The 23,296-nt window shown below is 46.7% G+C and overlaps 1 protein-coding gene across 1 annotated transcript in view; it reads left to right on the forward strand.

The window, feature by feature from the left end:
- LOC140388255 (cullin-associated NEDD8-dissociated protein 1-like) overlaps positions 1-23,296 on the forward strand; it is a 47,393-nt gene extending 24,097 nt beyond the window's left edge. Inside the window, exons 8-15 of the mRNA XM_072472110.1 lie at positions 324-616; positions 1,432-1,573; positions 4,621-6,126; positions 6,373-6,468; positions 7,896-8,065; positions 10,513-10,677; positions 11,192-11,299; positions 20,623-23,296. Coding sequence (XP_072328211.1) covers positions 324-616; positions 1,432-1,573; positions 4,621-6,126; positions 6,373-6,468; positions 7,896-8,065; positions 10,513-10,677; positions 11,192-11,299; positions 20,623-20,850 — 2,708 coding nt within the window. The 3' untranslated portion in view covers positions 20,851-23,296. The remainder of the gene's footprint in view (positions 1-323; positions 617-1,431; positions 1,574-4,620; positions 6,127-6,372; positions 6,469-7,895; positions 8,066-10,512; positions 10,678-11,191; positions 11,300-20,622) is intronic.

Here is a 23,296-nt window from a genome sequence, read left to right on the forward strand (position 1 = left end):
ACAACAGTTACCTGAGGTCGGAATCGAACCGTGGCGCTGTGAGGTAGCAGTGCTAACCACTGTGTCGCCCATGATCAGATCGTCTGTTGTAATTATGTTAATTAAAGAATAAATATTGGCCTATGAGAGCAAGGAGGCTTCCATGCTTCTTTCAGCCCTAAAGAAATAACAAACATCTTGGCCCATCACACCGTTGGGACTGTATTGCTTTTAAACAGCCCAGAAATGTTTTGAGGAAGTCTGGCTGCTTGACCAGGTGCTGTAGGAGGGACTTGATGGCTTTGTAGGCCGTGCATTTCATTGTGTTTTTGTGCTCATCCCAGATAGTGAAGAGGAGTACACGGACGATGACGACATGAGCTGGAAGGTGCGCCGTGCCTCCACCAAGTGTTTAGATGCTATCGTGAGCACCAGACATGAGATGCTGCAGGAGTTTTACAAGACGGTCTCGCCAGCCCTAATCGGGCGATTCAAGGAGCGAGAGGAGAACGTGAAGGCTGATATATTTCACGCTTATGTCTCTCTTCTGAAGCAAACCAAACCAGTCCACAGCTGGTTGCAGACTGCAGATGCCCTGGGACAGGGAGACATGCCCCTGATGATGCTCCAACATCAAGTGAGTATTTTTTTGTAGGTTGGAATTCTTCCCCAGATTTCCCCCCATTCTTCCCAGAGCCGTAGTCTGCCCTTGTAAAACATCCGTGCAGGAGCTGCATGAGAGTGGAGAGAACCGTACTTCATTCTTCACTGAGGCCAGGCACAGTGGTCTGTCCTTTACTGAGATCACTAATGCAGCACAGATTCGATCAGTCCTAGGTAGGTTCCAAACTGGCAGTGTAAGTCTGACAGTGAGTGCATTATGTGGTAATAGCTGTTATGTTATGGGCATGGTAATAGGTCAATACTAAATTATCCACAGGACAATAGTGGGGACACAAAGTATGTGTTCATTAGTTGCCATAGAGCCAATGAGGGACCATGGTTGGGGGGAGAGCATATGGTATGGATGGTGCATGGACAATCTATCCCAGTTCCAAAAACAACCCCAATAAAACATAAAACAAAAAGTGGCGGGTCACTGAGGCCAGTCTTTCACCCAGCCCACCTCCGTGGCCCCTGTGCTGCCTCTGAACTCTTTCTGGGGATGATGAGCGTGACTCCTATTAACATCCGCCCGCACTTCTGGAATTAAATTCTGACTATCTGAGGGACTTTTCCCCAAGTTTGGTTTGTGGAACTGGGATTTTCCCAACTCAGCAGCCGTAGTGCAGGAGTGAACATTCAGGCCTTCTAGTGGTGTCTTCTGAAATTAATTCTAACAAAAGTGATGTGACTTTTAACTGTTTTTTCATCTGAATATTCCCGCTCTCACATTCTCTTTTCCCCCTTTTTATCCTTCTCTGCCGCCTCCTTGTACCCCTTGCCCTGCAGGTACCTAGTATAGTGAAAGCTTTGCATAAGCAACTCAAGGAGAAGAGTATGAAGACTCGACAAGGCTGTTTCAACCTCCTTACCGAATTGGCCAGTGTCTTACCCGGAGGCTTGTCCGAACATATACCAGCCTTGGTACCAGGTATGAGCAATGGCAGCAGTGGGTGCAGAGGAACATTTCTTGGATGGGTGCAGGAGTGTGCCAACAGGCTATATTTGTAGTAAAGTGGGACACTGCTCCCTCTCCCAAACCTCAGTACCCCACAAATTCTGAATTCCTGATCTCATATACACGCATGCTATCTGGAATGCCAAACAGAGGTCACTTGCCAAAGGCCCAGGCCATCATTATGCAGTTGGCAAAAAGGTGATCCTTTTATCCATGGATTTTATTTGATACTGGGAGGCCTCCAAAGCAAAAGGGGAAAATACTTTTAGAAGCAGGATTCAAAAAGTCCTTCTTTAAACCAATAATCCCATAACTCAGCAAAAATAAGAATCTTAAAATGAAGCATAGAATGAGAAAAGGTCATTCTGATGATGCAGTGCACTCCTTCCACTGATACTTTCATGGACTTTAGCCAATCCATTAATTTTCTCCTTAGTGGAGTGCTGTACAAATGCTACACGATTCCTAGGAAAAGCAGAGGATATTCATTCATCCTCGCATCTCTATGATTCAGCCAAGCCCTGTGACCCTCCACAGACGCTATCTACCTGGGTCCAGCAGCACAGGAGCTGTTGGACCTCTTGCTGTATTTGACCATTTTGATTTGTACCCATATTCCTATAACCATTGATACATATCCAGTTGGGAATGGTATTCTGTTTGATTTTGGAAAAAACTAATTGACTAAGAGTCTGTCTCAAAGAGTTGGGGGGGGGGGGGGGGGGGGGGGATGTTCCACTGTGTTCATGATTGTGTGATACCGCCATTCTGATGGGTAACTGCATCATTCGTGTAAATCAGACCTACACAGAGCATAAGACCACAGGAAATAGGAACAGGAGTAGGCTGTTCAGCTCATCGAGCATGACCTGCCATCCAATAGGATGTTCACATCGACTTTGCTGCCCTTTCCTTATAACCAACAATTCCCTTACTGATCAAGAATCTATCTCAGCCTAAAATATACACAAGGACTTTGCCTCCACAACTCTCTGTGGCAAGGAGTTCCAAAGACACTCAACCCTCTGAGAGAAGAAATTCCTCCTCATCTCAGTCTTAAATGGACACCCCTTTATTCTGAGACAATGTCCTCTGGTCCTGGATTCTCCCATGTGGGGAAATATCTTCTCAGCATTTACCCTGTCAAGACCCTTAAAGATCCTACATGTTTCAATGAGATCACCTCTCGTTCTTCTAAATTCCAATGCGTAGAGTCCCAACCTATTTAACCTTTGCGCATGAGACAATCCCTCTGTATAAGGGATCATCCGAGTGAAACTTCTCTGAACCTCCTCCTCTGAACCTCCTCCAATGAAATTATCTTTCCACCAAAACTGCTCACAGTACTCAGCAGTACCATGTACAGTTGCAACAAGACTTCACGACTCTTATACTCTTAACCCCTTTGAAATAAGGACCAACATTCTGTTAGCCTTCTGGGTTACCTGCTGTAGTACTCCCAAGTCCCTTTGTGTTGCAGTTTTCTTCAGTTTTTCTCCATATAAATAATACTCTGTTCTTTTGTTCTCCCTTCCAAAATGAATAACTTCACATTTTCCCATATTATACTTCAGTTGCCAACTTTTTGCCCTGAACATATCACTTAATATCTCTTTGCAAACCGTTTGTATCCCTTTTGCAACTTGCCTTTCCACCTATTTTTGTGTTGTCTGCAAATTTGGCTGCAGTACATTAGTTTCCTTCCACCAAGTCATTAATTGATATTGTAAACAGTTGCTAATCCCTGTGGAACTCCACTGGTTACAGGTCGCCAACCTGAAAAGAGCCCCTTATCCCCACTCGCTGTTCCCTACCCACTAGCCAATTCTCTATTCATGCCAATATATTACCTCCAACACCATGGATTCTAATTTTATGACTTGACCTTTTGTGAGGTACCTTTTCAAACGCAGTAAAAGCCAATTCCTGGACTGTGGGGCAGTAGTGGCAATGCTGTAATTGTCCTTGATGTGCCTCAACCAGGGAGGGAGGCTAGAATCAACCCAAAGTTTCTATACAGCGGTCCCGCTGAGAAGTTCAAACTCTTACTTTTCCCAAGGTTGGAAAAAAAATTAGGATTAAGTGAGTCTAAACTTGGCATGTGAAGTGAAGGCTGAGGAAGGTTTATGTTCTTGAGAAGTTGGGAGTAAGAGATCAATCTTAATTTTGGCAGAATGTGGATTGCGTTCGCAGGAACATGCAAACAGGAATAGGCCATCCAATCTCTTGAGTCTATTCCGTTGTTTCTTCAGATCATGCTGATCTGTATGTAACTACATCCGACCAGTTTGGCTCCATAACCCTTGATTAACAAAAATCTATTGATCAATTGTGAAATTTTCAATTGAGCATCACCCCCCCCCCCCCCCACCCCCACCAACCCTTGCAGCCCCAACAGCATTTGGCAGGGAGATTTCTTTGTGCAAAGAAATGCTTCTTGAGAACATTCGTGAACGGCCTGGCTCTTAATTTTAATTTTTTATTCCATTTTCCGAACTTCCCCACCAGAGAAATTAGGACAAGGAGCAAAAGTTCAAAGGTACATAAACCTTGGTGGTACCAATGAAATAAAGAGATGAAAGATTGCATTTTGAGAGGGTGATGTGAGGCACCAAATGAATGTTTTTTTTCTTCTACCCTTTCCATGCATGTAAATGATATTGTAAACAGTTGCTGATCCCTGTGGAACCCCACTGGTTGCAGGTTGCCAATCTGAAAAAGAGCCCCTTATCCTCACTCGCTGTTTCCTACCATTAGCCAATTCTCTATTCATGCCAATATATTACCTCCAACACCGTGGACTCTGATATTATGACTTGATCTTTTGTGATCTTATGACTTGACCTTTTGTGTGGTATATTTTCGAACGCAGTAAAAGCCCATTAGGGGAATTGACTAATTGAAGTTTTGGACAAACTTGGGTTTTAAACGGACTTGGGTTTTATAGAAAATTAAACTTGTGGAGAAGTACTTATATTTGAATGCTCAGTTAAATAAATTCCATTTTCTTCATTTTACAGGCATTATTTACTCTCTCACTGACAAATCGAGTACCTCAAACATGAAGATTGATGCACTGACCTTCTTCCATGTCATCCTTTGCAATCATCCCCCAGAAGTGTTCCACCCCCACATCAAGACGTTATTGCCACCAACAGTGGCCTGCATCAGCGACCCATTCTACAAAATCACTTCTGAGGCCTTGCTTGTGACTCAGCAACTTATAGAAGTGATCCGTCCACTAGGCAAGCCTTGTTCATTTGACGTCAAGCCTTACGTGACGGATTTGTTTAGTAGCACTTTGAAGAGATTAAAAGCATCTGACATAGATCAAGAGGTGAAAGAAAGAGCAATAGCCTGCATGGGGCAGATCATTTGTAATCTTGGAGACAACCTAGGTGCTGATCTGAACCCCACATTGCAGATTTTCCTCGAAAGGCTGAAAAATGAGATCACAAGACTGACAACAGTCAAAACCTTGACCCTGATTGCGAGCTCTCCTTTAAAAATTGATCTGCGCCCAATTCTTGGTGAGGGTGTCCCCATCCTGGCCTCCTTTCTTAGGAAGAACCAGCGTGCATTAAAACTCAGCACCCTAGCTGCTCTCGATATTCTGATTAAGAATTATGGTGACAGTCTTAAGCCAATGATGATCGAATCAGTCCTGAAGGAGATTCCAACCTTGATTGGGGAGAGTGACATGCATGTTTCTCAGATGGCCATTACCTTCCTGACGTCACTAGCCAAAGTTTATCCATCGTCGGTGTCTAAGATTGGTGGGTCCATATTGACGGAACTGTTCAACCTAGTTCGCTCACCGCTGCTCCAAGGAGGGGCGCTGAATGCTATTTTAGACTTCTTCCAGGCATTGGTGCTATCCAAAACTCCGAACATGGGCTACATGGAGCTTCTAAAGCAGCTGACAGGAACCATCTATTCATCAGCTCAACCAGGTGGTGGTGTGGTTTTGCACAAACAGGCTTATTACTCTGTGGCTAAATGTGTAGCTGCACTTACCTCAGCTTGTCCAAAGGATGCCAGTACGGTGGTGAACCAGTTTGTCCAAGACGTGAAGAACCCCAAATCCTCTGACTCGGTCCGCCTGCTGGCTCTGCTTTCTTTAGGCGAAATAGGCCGCACCATGAACTTGGGTGCACAAAAGGAGCTCAAGGTGGTCATCCTTGAAGCTTTTTCATCACCAAGTGAGGAAGTAAAGTCAGCTGCTTCCTACGCATTAGGAAACATCAGTGTGGGAAACCTCAGCGAATATCTTCCTTTCATGCTCAAGGAAATCAGCAGTCAGCCCAAGCGACAGTACCTGTTGCTGCACTCATTGAAAGAGGTCATCAGCTCTTCCCCGGCAGATAGTTTGAAACCTCACATCCAGGACATTTGGGCTTTGCTGTTCAAAAACTGCGAGTGTGCTGAAGAGGGGACTCGGAATGTGGTGGCTGAATGTTTAGGAAAATTAACCCTCATTGACCCAACCCATCTGCTGCCCAGGCTGAAGAAACAGCTCACATCAGGTAAATATGGGAACAAGCTTGGTACGGAACAGGATCAAACCACTAGCACCGGCATAAACTTTAAAAAAAACTTGCAATTAGGTTGCATTTTTCACTCGTGATATCCCAAAGGACTTCACAACCAATGAAGTTGTTTTGAAGTGTGGTCACTGTTCATGGGTTCTCGCATTTGATGACTCCGTTTTACAACAGTGATTTGAAGAAAGTTGTTCATTTAAGTGTTTCAAGCTTTGAATGCCTCCACAGGTTCAGCCCACGCTCGAAGTACAGTTGTGACTGCTGTCAAGTTTACAATTTCAGATCATCCACAGGGGATTGATTCGCTGCTGAAAGGCTGTATAGGTGAGTCTTGCAATTGGGAAGTGACTTCTGCCAGAAGGTACAAAGTAAGAGAGGGCAGTGACCAGCTCCTATCTCCTAACACCCTTGTGATAAAAGCACTGACCAACATAGTGCTGAAACAACAGGCATGAGGTCCCAGATTCAATCCTCAGTTTTATTCATAGAATCCCTACAGTGCAGAAGGAGGCAATTTGGCCCATTTGAGTCTGCACTAACTCTCTGACTCCAAGCCCACTCTGCCACCCTATCCACACAGCCCCACCTACTTTACACACCGTTGAACACGAAGGGTCAATTTAGCATGGTCAATCCACCTAACCTGCGCCTCTTTGGCCTGTGGGAGGAAACTGGAGCATCCGGGGGGGGAAATGCATGCAGACATGGGGGAGAACGTGCAAACTCCACATAGTCGGCCACCGATGACCGGAATTGAACCTGGATCCCTGGAACTGTGAATCAGCCGTGCCAACCGTCTGTAGGTGAGTTAGCCAATCTATACCCAAGGGCTAGAAAGGGGATAAAAATCAATAATGGTTGTTCTTCTCTTCTGATCACTAACCAGTGGACCTGGTTGGAATATTTCCATTGCTGATGTGTGGACTTTGTTTCGTCAGCTTCAGCCAGGTGGCGAATGGGATTGGCAACGCTGTGTGCCACCATTTTGCTCTCAGGCGACTTCTCTTGTCAAGATCTTTCCTTGCCCACCAGTCCTTCTAGAGGGTGTTGATCTTTCTCTGGGATTCAATTCTGTGGTGGTTTGGTGCTCTGCAGCATGCTACCCAGGTGGCTGTCCCTTGTGTGAGATTGGACAATTGAGGCTGAGGAAATCCTTCTGGAGATTTGGTGTCCCACTTTACCCTCTGCCCAGTATTTGTTTCCATTGACCGCTCCCATCCTTTGGAATGCTGCCAACTTGTTCAACCAAAAGGGCAGCATGGTGGTGCAGTGGTTAGCACTGCTGGCTCATGGCACCGATGTCCAAGGTTCGATCCCGACCCTGGGTCACTGTCCATGTGGAGTTTGCACATTCTCCCCATGATTGCGTGGACTTTGCCCCCACAACCCAAAGATGTGCAGGGTAGGCGGATTGGCCACGCTAAATTGACCCTTAATTGGAAAATATGAATTGGGTATTCTAAGTTTATTTTTAAAAATTGTTCAACCAAGGGGACACGGTAACAGAACCTAATGCTGTCCTTGCTCAAGACCCCGATGCAAGCATTTGTATTCAGTCCACTGGGTAGTTCTTTCCAGCTTCAGACATGGTCTCTTCCTGAGGGACTTTGATTGATCAGTTTGACATTGGAACGTTGACAGGCCGAGTTAGTAGGACAGGGCATCAACACCAGCCATTGGGAAAGTCTGCTCTTCAAAAGGGAATGACTTTCTGATCTACGGATGTTAATGTTTTGCTTTCTTTTTTACAGGTGATTTCTTGCGGACCCTAGAGGACTCCGATCTTAACGTCAGGCGTGTTGCCTTGGTGATGTTCAACTGCGCAGCTCACAATAAGCCTTCCCTGATCAGGGACTTGCTGGAGACAGTACTTCCGCAGCTGTACAATGAAACCAAGGTCAGAAAGGAGCTCATCAGAGAGGTAAGCATGTCATACTGGAAGCTTTAAAAGGTAACAAGGCCTTGCATGGCCTTGTCTTATCCCAAATGTGACAGCCAAATTGTGCACAGCAAGATCCCAAAAAACAGCAATGTGTTAATGACCACATAACCAGATAAATATTGATCAGAACATGGGGCACTGGAACACTGGACACAGAGGGAGCGCACGGCTCTCACGATGAATATTGTGAGCAATCAGCACACCTCACTTCATTTGCCCTTGCTTTACATGCGTATCACTTTATGTGGTAGCAAAAAACAACATGGACCGAAGTCAGCCAAATGTGGCAACGGTGAACTAAATGCCTCTTGAGCTGCACTCAATCCAGATTGGCGACATGTGGCCCTCCAGCTGCAGGTTGCCAACCACTGATTTAGACCCTGACAACTTCATGGGTGAGGTCATCAGCGGGGGGGCATTGGCTCTTAAAGTTTAAATAAAATATATGAATGTCTCCGGATTGAGGAAACCGAAGAGGTGCGGAACAAAAAAATCAAGGGAGCAAATGGAAAAATATGAAGGAGAATATACGACATGCTGCAAAATAAATATTATCAAGACGGAAAATAAAAAGAGACCAGGAATGGACGCCAGATGAGATACTAGCAACGATGATAGAAAGAGGAATGAAAAGAAACGCACCCAAGCATGAGGAAATTGAAATGAAAATAAAGAATGCATGTAGGCGGGCTACAGAAAAATGGTGTAATGAGATGTGTGATTAAAATATTGAAGCTGGAAAGAAATCACAGAATGAGTTATGTGCAAGAACGTGAAATCGTCAACAGATAGAACGGGATAACAACAGATAGCGAGTGCATTAAAGATAAAGATGGTAAAATACTGTTTGAATGGGATTCAGTAGCAAATAGATGGAAATAATATATAAGTGAATTGTATGATGATCCGAATCGAGGGAGTCCTCAAGATGCGGAGGCAAATGGTGGACCAAACATTATATCAGACTAAAGAATGGGTTAAAATTAGTGAGGACAGGAAAAGCTCCAGACATTGATGAAATAGCAAGAGAACATCTAAAAGCTGTTGGAGAAACAGAATTAAAATGATAACAGTGATAATTTGTGATCAAATATATACCAAAGGATACATTCCAAATGGCTTAAGACATTCATTATTCGTTAAGTTACCTAAGAAACCTGAAGCAATGATGGGCAATCAGTTTATAACTATAAGCTTAATGAGTCATCTCATTAAAGCAATCTTGCAAATCAAAATAGAAAGAAATAATGACACATGAAGCAAAAATTGGTGAAACGCTGTCTGGATTTAGATTGGAGTAGGATCACAATTTAGCTCTTGAACAATCTTCAGTAAATATCTAGCGGTAAAAGAGAACATTTACATCTGCTTAACTGACTTTGAAAAAGCAATCAATCATGTTTATCACCAAAAGCAAATGGACATGTTGCTGAAATGTGACATTGATACTAAAGATGTGAGAATTATTGGGACCAAATCGAGAGCATCATAGAAGATGGTCAAACCCATATGTTTCAAGTGATGACAGGAGGACAACAATGCTGTGTACAGTTATAAAAAATATTCAGCCGATACACAGAACAATATTCCAAAAGTTTATGTACTTCCAAGGGTAAAAATTGGAGGCAAGAATGTTGAAGACATGGCACTAACGTCAGAATCAGATGATGCCCTACAGACTCTACTTGATCTAAGGTATTTTAGAAATTTAGGATATGAATTTGGTGCAGACCAAAAAGACAAAAACAATGGCAGTTAGAAGGCCATATTCAAAGAAACTAGAGTGAAGATTGAGGTTGATGGTGTCACATTGGAACAAATAGATAAGTTTGTCAATTTGGGACAAATGATAATAGAAGATGGTGGATGTGATGCTGAAATTAGAAGAAGGACAGGAATAGTCTGAAGTAATTTTATGAAGTTTGCTGCATTCCTGTCTGCCTCAGAAACCTGGACAATAAAATAAAGATCTGTGGAAGAGAATAGAGACTTTTGAGATGTGAATGATGGGATGTATGCTAAAAATTCCATAGGCCGACCACAAGACAAATGAAGAGGTGCTTGAAATTGCAACAGTAAAATAAAAATGCTTTCAAAAATGATATCAAGAAAGTACAAAAAATCAGTTTCAGCCACTTTATCAGAGCTAAGTAGACGCAGCAGAAAGCGGGGTCGACCTTGGTGTAGTTGGATGATGGACATCACTGAGCAGTTGCAGACGAGCCACAGTGGATGTGTGAGTGGCACAAGACATAAGTGTGACATACCATGACAGCAGATCTGGTCCAGCAATGAATAATGAAATCTGAGTTTGTTTGCTACAACTTCACACTCTAGTTTACACACCCGCCATGTTAATCCTTGTGATACTTCTGTTTTGTGTAATTTTCTTGAGTTTCCTGACTAACTCCTCCATTTCTTCTCAGGTAGAAATGGGACCTTTCAAACACACGGTAGATGATGGGCTTGACATTAGGAAAGCTGCATTTGAATGTATGTACACCTTATTGGACAGCTGCCTCGACAGGCTGGACATCTTTGAGTTTCTGAACCATGTGGAAGATGGGTTAAAGGATCATTATGACATAAAGGTAAATGAACTTATCTATAAGTGCCAACGGTGTGTTTTTGTGCAGATGATGGGCAGAGGCATGTTGACAAGCGGACAATGGGCAGAGGTGGCTAGGTGGGGGGGCAGAGACGCAGGGGCAGATGGGAAGCTGAGGCGCAGTGACGGGGGGGGTTGCGGAGTGCGGTGACTGTCAGCGGGGGTGGCAATGGGCAGAGGCACGATGATGGGCAGAAGCAAAGAACAAGAGAGGTGTGGTGATGAGTAGACGTGCATTTCTGCCGGTAAGTTGTTCAAAATGAACTGATTTGAGACAGAAATTAATCTTAGGACCCCAAGAATCTAGGAGATGCAAGTCCCTTCATTCTGTGCTGCGTCCATGCTCTGGTAGCAATATACAAGGAAGGGTACATGGTTAACCTGACTTACAGGTGTTGATCAGATTCCGGTAATCGATCTTTCAGCTTAACCCTATAATGTGAATTTTACTTTCTGGTTCCTTCTAAAATAATTTCACTCTTCTTCCTGGTTTGCAGATGCTGACTTTCATTATGTTGGCGCGATTATCAGCTGTTAGCCCCAGTGCCGTGCTTCAGAGGTTAGACAGGCTGGTGGAGCCCCTGCGTGCAACCTGCACTACTAAGGTGAGCTTTTATTTGTTCATGGGATGTGAGCATTGCTGGCAAGAGCAGAATTCATTGAGCTCCTTGAACTGCTGCAGTTCCTATGGTGTCGGTACTCATAGTGCTGTTCGGAAGCAAGAACAAAGTTGTTGACCAAGTGACACTCAAGGAAAAGGTTCCAAGTCAAGATGTTATGTGTCTTGGAGGAGAATTTGTAAGTGGTGGGCTTCCCATGCATCTGCTATGCTATCCTTGATTTGTAGACGGCTTGGTAAGTTGCTGCTGTGCATTTTGTATGTGGCACCTGCTGCTGCCACTGTGCATTAGTGGTGGAGGAAGTGGATGTTGAAGGTGGTGGATGGAGTGCAAATCAGTTGGGCTGCTTTGTCTTGGATGGTATTCAAGCAAGTGGAAAGTAGTCAATCCGTTTTTGACTTGTATTTTGCAGATAGAGGGTGGAAAATTTTGGGGGAGTCAGGAAGTCTGCAGAACTTTCAGGCTTCTGATCTGCTTTTATAGCCATACTACCTGACTAGTTCAGTTCCATTTCTGGTCTGTGTTAGCCCCCCAGAATGTTGATAATGGGGGTTCAATGATAGTAATGCCATTGAATGTCATGGGGAGATGGTTAGATTCTCTTTTGGAGATGGTCATTGACTGGCACTAGTGTAATATGAATGTTACTTGCCACTTATTAGCACAAGCTTGAATACTGTCCGGGTCTTGCTGCATATGAGGAGTCCTGATGGTGCTGAACATTGTGCAGTCATCAGTTTACGTTCCCACTTCTGATGGAAGGAAGGTCATTGATAAAGCAGCTGAAGATGGTTGGGCCTAGGATACTGCTAGGGCAAACTCGTGTAGCAGTGTCCTGGAGTTGAGATAATAGATCTCCAACAACGAGTCCTTGCTAGAGGTTGCTGAACAATCTTTAGTGAGGATTAAGATAATTGGCCAGCAATATGTTTGCTGGATTTAAATCTTCATAACCTTTTCTCCCTCCCTCTTGGGTTGGAGGGATAAGGGAAAATAACTGAAAGGTAGCTGAGACAGTTGATTGTAACACCAAAGAAGTGGGCCAAATGCACTACACTCCCTGCCTCATTATTATGAACAAGACAGGTACTTGTCCAAAGTGAAGCCTTTTCTTTTTTTTTTTTATAAATATTTTATTGAACATTTTTGGTCAACCAACACAGTACATTGTGCATCCTTTACACAATATTATAACAACACAAATAACAATTACCTATTTTATAAACAGAAAAATGAATAAATAATAAATAACAAAAATGAAAACTAACCCTAATTGGCAACTGCCTGATCACAAGTAACACTCTCCAAAAATATGATTTAACAGTACAATATATAATTATCTGTCGCAACGACCTATACATATTATACAGTATATATTAACAACCCTGAGAGTCCTTCTGGTTCCTCCTCCCCCTCCCCCCGATCCTGGGCTGCTGCTGCTGCCTTCTTTTTTCCATTCCATCTATCTTTCTGCGAGGTATTCGACGAACGGTTGCCACCGCCTGGTGAACCCTTGAGCCGACCCCCTTAGAACGAACTTAATCCGCTCTAGCTTTATAAACCCTGCCATGTCATTTATCCAGGTCTGCACCCCCGGGGGCTTGGCTTCTTTCCACATTAACAATATCCTGCGCCGGGCTACGAGGGACGCAAAGGCCACGACATCGGCCTCCTTCGCCTCCTGCACTCCTGGCTCTTCCACAACTCCAAATAGAGCTAACCCCCAGCTTGGTTTGACCCGGGCATTCACCACCTGCGAGATCACTCCCGTCACTCCCTTCCAATATCCTTCCAGTGCCGGGCACGCCCAAAACATATGTGCGTGGTTTGCCGGGCTCCCGCCACACCTCCCACATCTGTTCTCCACTCCAAAGAACTTGCTCAATCTTGCCCCTGTTATGTGTGCTCTATGTAGCACCTTAAATTGAATCAGGCTAAGCCTGGCGCATGAGGAAGAGGAGTTTACCCTGCTTAGGGCATCAGCCCACATACCCTCTTCTATCTCCTCCCCTAATTCTTCTTCCCACTTTCCCTTTAGTTCTCCCACCGACTCCTCCCCCTCTTCCCTCATCTCTCTGTAAATCTCTGACACCTTGCCCTCTCCGACCCACACCCCTGAAAGCACCCTGTCCTGTATCCCCTGTGTCGGGAGCAACGGAAATTCCCTCACCTGTTGTCTAGTAAACGCCCTCACCTGCATATATCTCAAGAAATTTCCCCGGGGTAACTTATACTTTTCCTCCAATGCTCCCAAGCTCGCAAAAGTCCCATCTATGAATAAATCTCCCACCTTCCTAATTCCCAACTGGTACCAGCTCTGAAATCCTCCATCCATTCTTCCTGGGGCGAACCTATGGTTGTTCCTGATAGGGGACCCCACCAGGGCTCCCCGCACCCATGTCTGTCGCCTCCACTGTCCCCAGATATTCAGTGTTGCTGCCACCACCGGGTTCGTGGTATACTTTTTAGGTGAGAGCGGTAGCGGTGCCGTCACCAGCGCCTCTAAACTCGTCCCTTTACAGGACTTTCTCTCCAGTCTTTTCCACACCGCTCCCTCACCCTCTATCATCCATCTACGTATCATTGCCACATTGGCGGCCCAATAATAATCTCCCAAGTTCGGTAGTGCCAGTCCTCCTCTATCCCTACTACGCTGAAGAAACCCCCTCCTTACTCTCGGAACTTTCCCTGCCCACACAAAGCTCGTGATGCTCCTATCTATTTTATTAAAAAAGGTCCTGGTGATTAATATAGGGAGACATTGAAATACAAATAAGAACCTCGGGAGGACCATCATCTTAATTGCTTGCACCCTACCCGCCAGCGATAAAGGCTGCATGTCCCACCTCTTGAAGTCCTCCTCCATTTGTTCTACCAGCCGTGTCAGATTAAGTCTGTGCAAGGTTCCCCAGCTGAATCCCCAGGTATCGGAAGTTTCTTTCCACTTTCCTTAGCGGTAAGCCTTCGATCTCTCTACTCTGGTCCCCTGGATGTATCACAAATAATTCACTCTTCCCCATGTTTAGCCTATACCCCGAGAATTCCCCGAACCTCCTCAAAATTCGCATAACCTCTATCATCCCCCCCGCTGGGTCCGACACGTATAACAGTAAGTCATCCGCGTATAACGAGACTCGGTGTTCTTCTCCCCCTCTAATCACCCCTCTCCATTTCCTGGAGTCTCTCAACGCCATGGCCAGCGGTTCAATTGCCAACGCAAATAACAATGGAGACAGCGGGCATCCCTGTCTTGTGCCCCCATATAATCGGAAATACTCCGATCTATATCGACCTGTAACTACGCTTGCCGTTGGTGCCCCATAAAGAAGTCTAACCCAGCGAATAAACCCGTTCCCAAACCCAAACCTCCTTAACACTTCCCATAAATACTCCCACTCCACCCTATCAAATGCCTTCTCTGCGTCCATTGCCGCCACTATCTCTGCCTCCCCCTCCACTGGGGGCATCATTATCACCCCTAATAGTCGTCGCACGTTAACATTCAGTTGTCTCCCTTTTACGAACCCTGTCTGGTCTTCGTGCACCACCCCCGGGACACAGTCCTCTATCCTCGATGCCAGTACCTTTGCCAGCAACTTGGCGTCCACGTTCAATAGTGAAATAGGTCTATACGACCCGCACTGCAACGGATCTTTGTCTCTCTTCAAAATTAGCGATATCGTCGCCTCCGACATCGTCGGGGGTAGAGTCCCCCCCTTCCCTGGCCTCATTGAACGTCGTCGCCATCAACGGGGCCAACAAGTCCACATATTTTCTGTAGTATTCCACCGGGAACCCGTCCGGCCCTGGAGCCTTCCCTGCTTGCATGCTTCCCAGTCCCTTAATAACCTCGTCCACCTCAATCGGCGCCTCCAGGCCTGCCACCTCCTGCTCCTCCACTTTCGGGAACCTCAATTGGTCCAGGAACTGCCGCATCCCCTCCTCTCCCTCTGGGGGTTGAGACCTATACAGTTCCTCATAAAAGGTCTTAAACACCTCATTTATCTTTCCTGCCCTTCGCACAGTGTCTCCCCTTTTATCCCTAATTCCTCCTATCTCCCTCGCTGCTGCCCTCTTTCGCAGTTGGTGTGCCAACAGGCGACCAGCCTTTTCCCCATATTCATACCTCCTCCCCTGTGCCTTCCTCCACAGTACCTCCACCTTTCTGGTGGTCAGAAGGTCAAACTCGGTCTGGAGTCGTCTCCTCTCCCTGTACAGCTCCTCCTCCGGGGTTTCTGTAAATTCCCTGTCCACCCTTAAAATCTCCCCCAGTAGTCTATCCCTTTCCTTGGCCTCTGTTTTCCTTTTGTGGGCCCCAATAGAGATCAGCTCTCCTCTGACCACCGCTTTTAGTGCTTCCCAGACCACTCCCACAGGGACCTCGCCGTTGTCATTGACCTCCAGGTATCTCTCAATACACCCCCTCACTCTTGCACACACTCCCTCATCCGCCATCAGTCCCACATCTAATCGCCAGAGTGTTCTCTGCTCCCTGTCCTCTCCTACTTCCAGGTCCACCCAATGTGGGGCATGATCCGAAACCGCTATGGCTGAGTATTCAGCTTCTTCCACCCTAGAGATCAACGACCTTCCTAAAACAAAAAAATCTATCCGGGAGTACACTTTATGGACATGGGAGAAGGAGGAATACTCCCTAGCCCTGGGCCTAAGAAATCGCCATGGATCCACTCCCCCCATTTGGTCCATAAACCCCTTAAGTACCTTGGCCGCTGCCGGCCTTCTTCCGGTCCTTGAGCTGGATCTATCTAGCCCCGGGTCCAGCACCGTATTGAAGTCCCCTCCTAAAATCAAATTTCCCGCCTCCAGGTCCGGTATGCGCCCCAGCATCCGTCTCATGAATCCCGCATCGTCCCAATTTGGGGCATACACATTAACCAACACGACCTCTATTCCCTCCAGCCTACCACTCACCATTACATATCTACCTCCGCTATCTGCTACGATGTTCTTTGCTTCAAATGCTACCCGTTTCCCCACCAAAATGGCCACCCCTCTGTTCTTTGCGTCCAGTCCTGAGTGGAACACCTGTCCCACCCATCCTTTCCTTAGCCTCTCTTGGTCCGCCACCTTTAGGTGCGTCTCTTGGAGCATAACCACGTCTGCCCTTAGTCCTTTCAAATGCGCGAGCGCTCGGGCCCTTTTTATCTGTCCATTCAGGCCTCTCACGTTCCACGTGATCAGCCTCACTAGGGGGCTACCTGCCCCCCTCCCGTGTCGACTAGCCATTACCTTCTCTAGGCCAGTCCCATATCCCATCTCCGCGCTCCCGCTCGCTCCCCCAGCGTCGCACACCGTCCCCGACCACCCACTCTTTAGCCATTTCCTGTTGGATTTCCGCAGCAGCAACCCAGTTGTCCCCTCCCCCCGCTAGATCCCTATCTAGCTTGATTGCTCCCCCCATATCACTTCCGTAAGTCAGCTGACTTCAACTGACCCCGGCTACTCCTGCTCACTCCTCGACCCCCCCCGGTGTGAGGGAACTCCCATCCGCCTTGCGCCTGTTTTCCCGCCTTATTCTTTCTGGCGCGGGAACATCCCTTTACCTGACCCGCCTCTTATGGCGCAGCTCCCTTTCCCCTCCCCCTCCCCATTCCCATTCTCCGACTATGTCCCGTCTTTACCCCCTCACCGGCGCCCACATTTCCCCAGTGTCTCCCCCCTTCCCTGTTTACTTCTCGAATAACTTTCACCATAACATTATCAAAAACAATAACAATAACAATTCCCTGAAGCATCAGTCCCTCAGTTCCGATCCAGTTTCTCTTCGTTGATGAAGGACCATGCTTCCTCCGCCGTCTCGAAATAATAGTGTCTCTCCTGATACGTGACCCATAGTCATGCCGGCTGCAGCATCCCAAACTTCACCTTCCTTTTGTGCAAAACCTCTTTGGCTCGGTTGAAGCTCGCCCTCCTCCTCGCCACCTCCGCACTCCAGTCCTGGTATATCCGTACCACAGCATTCTCCCATCTGCTACTCCGCACCTTTTTAGCCCATCTCAGGACCTCTTCTCTGTCCTTAAGGCGGTAGAATCGCACGATTATCGCCCTAGGTGGTTCTCCCGCTTTTGGTCTTCTCGCCGGGATCCGATTTGCCCACTCCACCTCCATGGGACCCGCAGGGGCCTCAGCACCCATCAGTGAGCTCAGCATCTTACTTGCGTACGCTCCACAGTCCACTCCTTCCACACCCTCAGGGAGACCTAGTATCCTAAGGTTCTTCCTTTGCGCTCCGTTTTCAAGGGCCTCAATCCTGTCAGCACACTTTTTATGAAGTGCCTCGTGCGTCCGGGTCTGAACCGCCAGGCCCAGGACCTCGTCCTCAATACCTGACACCTTCTGCTCCACCACGCGGAGCTCAGTCTCCTGGGTCTTTAAAGTCTCCTTAAGCCCCTCAATTGCCTGCAACATCGGGGTCAGTACCTCCTTCTTCAGCAGGTCCACGCACCGTCTCACTACTTCATCCTGCTCAGGCCCCCATGTCGCCTGCGATTTCTCCGCCGCCATTTTGTTCTCCACTCCCTCTGACCTTGTGGTCGAAGATTCTTCGGGCTGCAGCCGCCGCCGCCGGTTTTTCCTTTCGTCGTTCGGGGGGGGAACTCCCTTCCCACACGCCCCAGACCGGGTTATTCGGCCGGCAAAATCCCCGTTGGGGCTCTTAAAAGAGCCCGAAGATCCGTCGGAGCTGGAGCCGCCGAAACGTGCGGCTAGCTCATCCTCGCCGCAACTGGAAGTCCACCTGGAGGATATCTTAATTTCTTACTGGTCGAAGTCCTGTGGTAGGCTTAAATTGATTTTATTGCAAGATGTAGTTGGTACAAATTCAGATATAAAAAAGGGACAAAGGGGGAAAAAAGCACTGTACACTGAAGGCCAAGCTTTCTTAAACATGCACATTTTTGGTATCCGCCCCCCTCCCCCGTAATCCCATAGTGATCCTGTGTTGTAACTCCTGATTGACGCTCTATCGCTGCATTTTATACCAGGCATTTATACGTGTTTCTAACTTCCTCGTGGCTGCGCTTCCATTGCTACATTGTCACATTTGTGGTTTGGCTTTCATAAAGCTGATGTGTTGCTCTGAAGATTCAGTATTTTCCCAAACCACTGTTTCCGGTGCTTCCCACCGCGCGGAGGCAGAAACCTCCCCATATTGTTCAGCTCCACATAATTTTGGATACCTACCCTCACCCTCTCGCAAATCCCCTTGTCTGCCAATAACCTCACATCCAACCTCCACTCTGGCCGCTGAACGTACCCCTGTACTATCTGCAAATCCAGCCAATGTGGCGCGTGGTCAGAGACCGCAATCACCAAATACTCCGATCCAACTACTCCCGCTAACAACACCTTGTCCAAAACCAAAAAATCAATCCGGGAGTACACCCTGTGCAAGCGCGAGAAAAACGAAAGCTCCTTTGTCCTCGGCCTCTCAAACCGCCATGGATCCCCCCCCCCCCCCCCCCCAAACAATATGCTCCATAAGCCCCAACAACTCCTTTGCCGTAGCCGAAACCATCGGGGACCTAGGGCACGACAGATCCAGAACCGCATTGAAATCTTCCCCCATAATGAGCGGCCGGCGTGTCCAGGTCCGGAATTTTTGCAAAATACCCGCCTCAAAAAATCCACATCGTCCCAATTTGTGGGGGTATACATTCGCTAGCACTGCAGGCGTCCCAATTTGGGGGGGTATACATTCACTAGCACTGCAGGCGTCCCAATTTGGGGGGGTATACATTCACTAGCACCACAGGCATCCCAATTTGGGGGGGGGTATACATTCACTAGCACCGCAGGCGTCCTGTTTAGCTTCACGCTAACCACCACAAACCTACCCCCTGGATTGGTTACAATACTACCGATCAGCATCGCCACCCGCCTCATCTTCATATCCACCCAGAGTGGAACACTTGCCCACGCAGCCCTTCCTCAGCCTCATCTGGTCCCCCAGCTTCAGGTACGTCTCCTGAAGAAACACTACGTTCGCCTTCAAACTCCTTAAAAGTGCGACAACGTGCAACCTTTTGACCATGCCATAACTTACTGCGTCACACCAATCCACCCACGTCAGCATCCCTCCCCTCCCCAGAAACAAAGACAAAGAAATCGAAAACCATCCCTCCCCCATTCCCTTCACAGGTTGACCCCCCCCCCCCCCACATCACTCCCATTAACTAGCCAACCAGCTAGCATGGTGGCCCCCCCACTCGAAGGCTTACCGCCTTCTCTCTCTCCCCCCCCCCCCCCCCCCCCCACCCATCTCCCCCAATTCCGCCAAAACAGTTTCTTAAAGGAACACATTTACCCACTCCGTACCCGTATTCATTAAATATAACCAACCACCCATCGTGTAAACCTACTTTACCATCTCCAAAATTCAATGTCTTCACACTCCTCCCAGTCCATCGTCTCTCATAAATTCACTTGCCTCCTCCGGCGTATCAAAATAAAACTATTGATTCTGGTACGTGACCCACAGGCGAGCAGGATACAACACCCCAAACTTCACCCCTCATGGGTGATGGTCAAAGACCCCCTCCCCCACCAATGTCTCAAACATGCACGCCACATACTTTGCGGCCTGCATTCCCTCGATCTCTTCAGGCAGCCCCACGATCCGGAGATTCTGCCTCCTGGAATGGTTCTCGAGATCCTCCACCTTCTCCCTCAGCCTCTTATGGCTCTTCGCCACGAGCACCATCTCCGCCTCCAATGAGGCCAGCCAGTCCTCATGCTTTCCCACCGACTCTTTCACCTTCGGGAATGCCAGACCCTGCACCTCCAGTCTCTGCTCCACTCTCTCGATAGCTGCCCTAAGCGTCACCCCCACTGTTGACAAGTCTTCTGAGGCCTCCTGCCTCTGGAACTTTGCGTTCAAAAAGTCCACAAGTTGCCTCAGTAGACCACTGGGCGGGCAACGATGCCCTGGCACCCGCCACCATCTTTTTCAGTGTCACACCTCAAATAAACTCTCATCCAGGCTGCTGACTTTTACTCATTACATTCCTCAACTGGTAAGCTATAAACCGGCCCCACCAATGGAGTACTGCAATTCCTCTGTGCTCATGCACCTTTACCAGCAAACACCACTTAAAACGGGTAAAAAAAGGTGCAAGAAATTCCACCTCAAGTGAGCCACCAGGTGTACAACCACTCACTCCATGACCGCCACAAGAAGTGATCGGTTTCTGCAGGTTTAACATGACCTTGATTGACTCCTGTTTGTATTTCTGCACATTGCCATATCCACATTTACAAGTAAAATGTTGTTTTGCCTTCTCTTGCAGGTAAAGGCCAACTCGGTGAAGCAGGAATTTGAGAAGCAGGACGAGCTGAAACGCTCCGCAATGAGGGCGGTAGCAGCTTTACTCACCATCCCAGAGGCCGAGAAGAGTGCGCTGATGGCGGAGTTCCAGTCGCAGATCCGGTCCAATCCAGAAATGGCGGCCATTTTTGAAAGCATTCAGAAAGACAACACATCAGCGAGTAGTACAGAAACAATGGACCTCAGCTAAAACAAAAAACCAAAAGGATCTAAACAAAGATGCTTTGGCTTTATAACTAACTCCTGTGTGAAATATTATTTATATCTTGCCATTTGTTTTTTTTTCTGTTGTTGCAGTCCCTCCTATCAGTGAAATGGCTGGTATTATGGGTTGGCTGTCTGTGTTGCCTTTGCATGACTTTTGTTTCTGGATGTTAATGCTCACAATATGGTCCATGCAGTCCTCTGCCACACCCGGCACACAGCTACTGTGTTGGAATATTGGGAACCTTGGGGGCAACTTGCTCATACTTGGACTCGCTCTCCCCATGTGGAAAAAAGGGCAAACGGAGCTGTGGGAGGGAAAGAGATCAAAGGGTCCTAATTCGAGCATAACTGCACCTGTGGATCTTGTCGTCCGAACCAAAGATGATTTTCAAATTTGGCAGTACTTCTCAGCTGTCCCATTTTACTTGTATGTCCAGAAACTAAATTTCAGAGAAATAGGAGTGGTGGGCTTATTGGTTGCTGAAAGAGTATATGTTCAACCCAACTACTGATCTGAATTGTACCATTTCAGTGATACTCTGGCTGATTGAGTGCACGTTCGGACCCCTGTTCTGGATGTAGCGCTCACAGTACAGTCCAGGAGGCTCAACCATCTCCCAGGTGAGAATGCTGGGCTGCCAGCAATGGTTGCATTTGGAGTCTTGTCTACTGGGAAAGCAGGAAAAAAAACTGATTGGGAAGAAGCATGTATATGGGGGTGAGAAAATAGGCTGGGAGGGAAAAGGACTTAACCGAACAAGACTGCTGGAAGACAATTACCAGACTAATACACTCTTGGAATGAACTCTAGTAACATTGTGTATTTGCACCGCAACAGTCGACCACATAAATGGAACCTTGACCTTGCTGTTCTGTCTGAATGAACCCTTTTTAGTCACATTGGCCTGGCACTTCTGCATACTTTCAAGCAGTTCATGTGAGTAAACCTGCAAATGTGAGCACCGCTGCTTTACTGCCATGCATTTTCCTAGGATATTAGTGCAAGATTTATTGTGCTTTCCATTCAGAACAAATAAGATTGGGGAATGGCCTAGTCTAGTTGTGAAGCTTTGCTCTGTTGCTTCATATGTACAGCAACCTGTACTGCCCCATAACTCTGCTAATGTAAAATCTGTGAACCTTGGTTTCTTAGTCTTGGACTCCTCCAAGCCATGATAGTCATCATCAAGGCTCAAAGGTATAATTAATTATGTACAAGGCAGATTTTCCCAATCCCGTTTGTATTCCTCATCCCAGAGAAAATGATTTTCTTGCTGCAAGGCGTGAAAAGTAAACTGAAAGTATCAGGAGTTTGCGACTTGATCCTCTAAATGTGGCTTGGGTGGCAGATTACATTTGTCTTGACCATAGGCTCCAGGCAATGTTCCACTAAGTGGTGCACGCTGGATTTTCTCACACCCAATCAGCATAAGGTGCTATTAAAAGCCAAGCATCTTTTTATTTTCAACAGCCAAATTCTCCTGAAGAGCAGCTTTGGATTGAGATGAGCTGTGCTTGGGTGACTGTTTTAGTCTTTACAACTCCACCATCAGGAAAAAATTGTTTCAAAGTATTTCCATTTCACCACGTGGGAGCAGTTAATTGGGAATGAAAATGATGCAACCAAATCTCCCCCCCCCCTATATAAATAAATCAAACTGAACTATGTCTGATGCAGATTGCAACTAAAGCAAATGCATAGTCTATCCTCTGCTCTCTGGCACAGCTAATTTTGCTAATGTTAAATGTCATGTGATAAGACCTTGCTCTTAAGAAATAAAATCAGTGAGTTAGATGGAAGAGAGTTCATTCACGCCAATGCACTGTTAAACCTGGGATCCTGAGGTGAAGCAGTCTACTTGGGCTCCCAGTGTCAACTATCAGGTATTCATCAGTATTGGATTTGGGAAGTTTAACAATGGGGTAGAGACTGGATGCAGTGATGATAATTGACACCTAGATGTCTCCAGCACAGCTTGTAAATATATCACCCATTAGTTACCAAATGCGTTACTGACATCTAGTGTCTCTTTGCTGTGGCAGCTGTCACACACACACAACTGTTGGCAGACTGCTTGACATTAGGTCTGTTTGATCTTTCAGTTGTGCCCAGTTGAAATATTGGCTACCTATCAAGCACTGGACCAGATGGAGTGCTGCTAAATAAGTTGTGTGGTAGCTTGGATCTATAAGCTTAACATGCAAGATAACTTGAACAGTTTGCAAGCTATAAACATGATGGTTTTTTGAACCCGATCAGCTACAAAATGTACTGGAAAACTGCCACAGAAAGCAATATAGTGACTCGTTTGCAGCTTTTCCAGTTTTTTTAAGAAGTCAAAGGCATTTGTCAATATGGAGTGTTATATTAAAAGTTCATGAATATTTTGGAGCAAGTGGTATTATAAAAATAAAGATTGAAGCACGGG

This window comes from Scyliorhinus torazame, chromosome 13 (genome assembly GCF_047496885.1).
Source record: "Scyliorhinus torazame isolate Kashiwa2021f chromosome 13, sScyTor2.1, whole genome shotgun sequence".
In the NCBI taxonomy this organism is placed as follows: domain Eukaryota; kingdom Metazoa; phylum Chordata; class Chondrichthyes; order Carcharhiniformes; family Scyliorhinidae; genus Scyliorhinus; species Scyliorhinus torazame.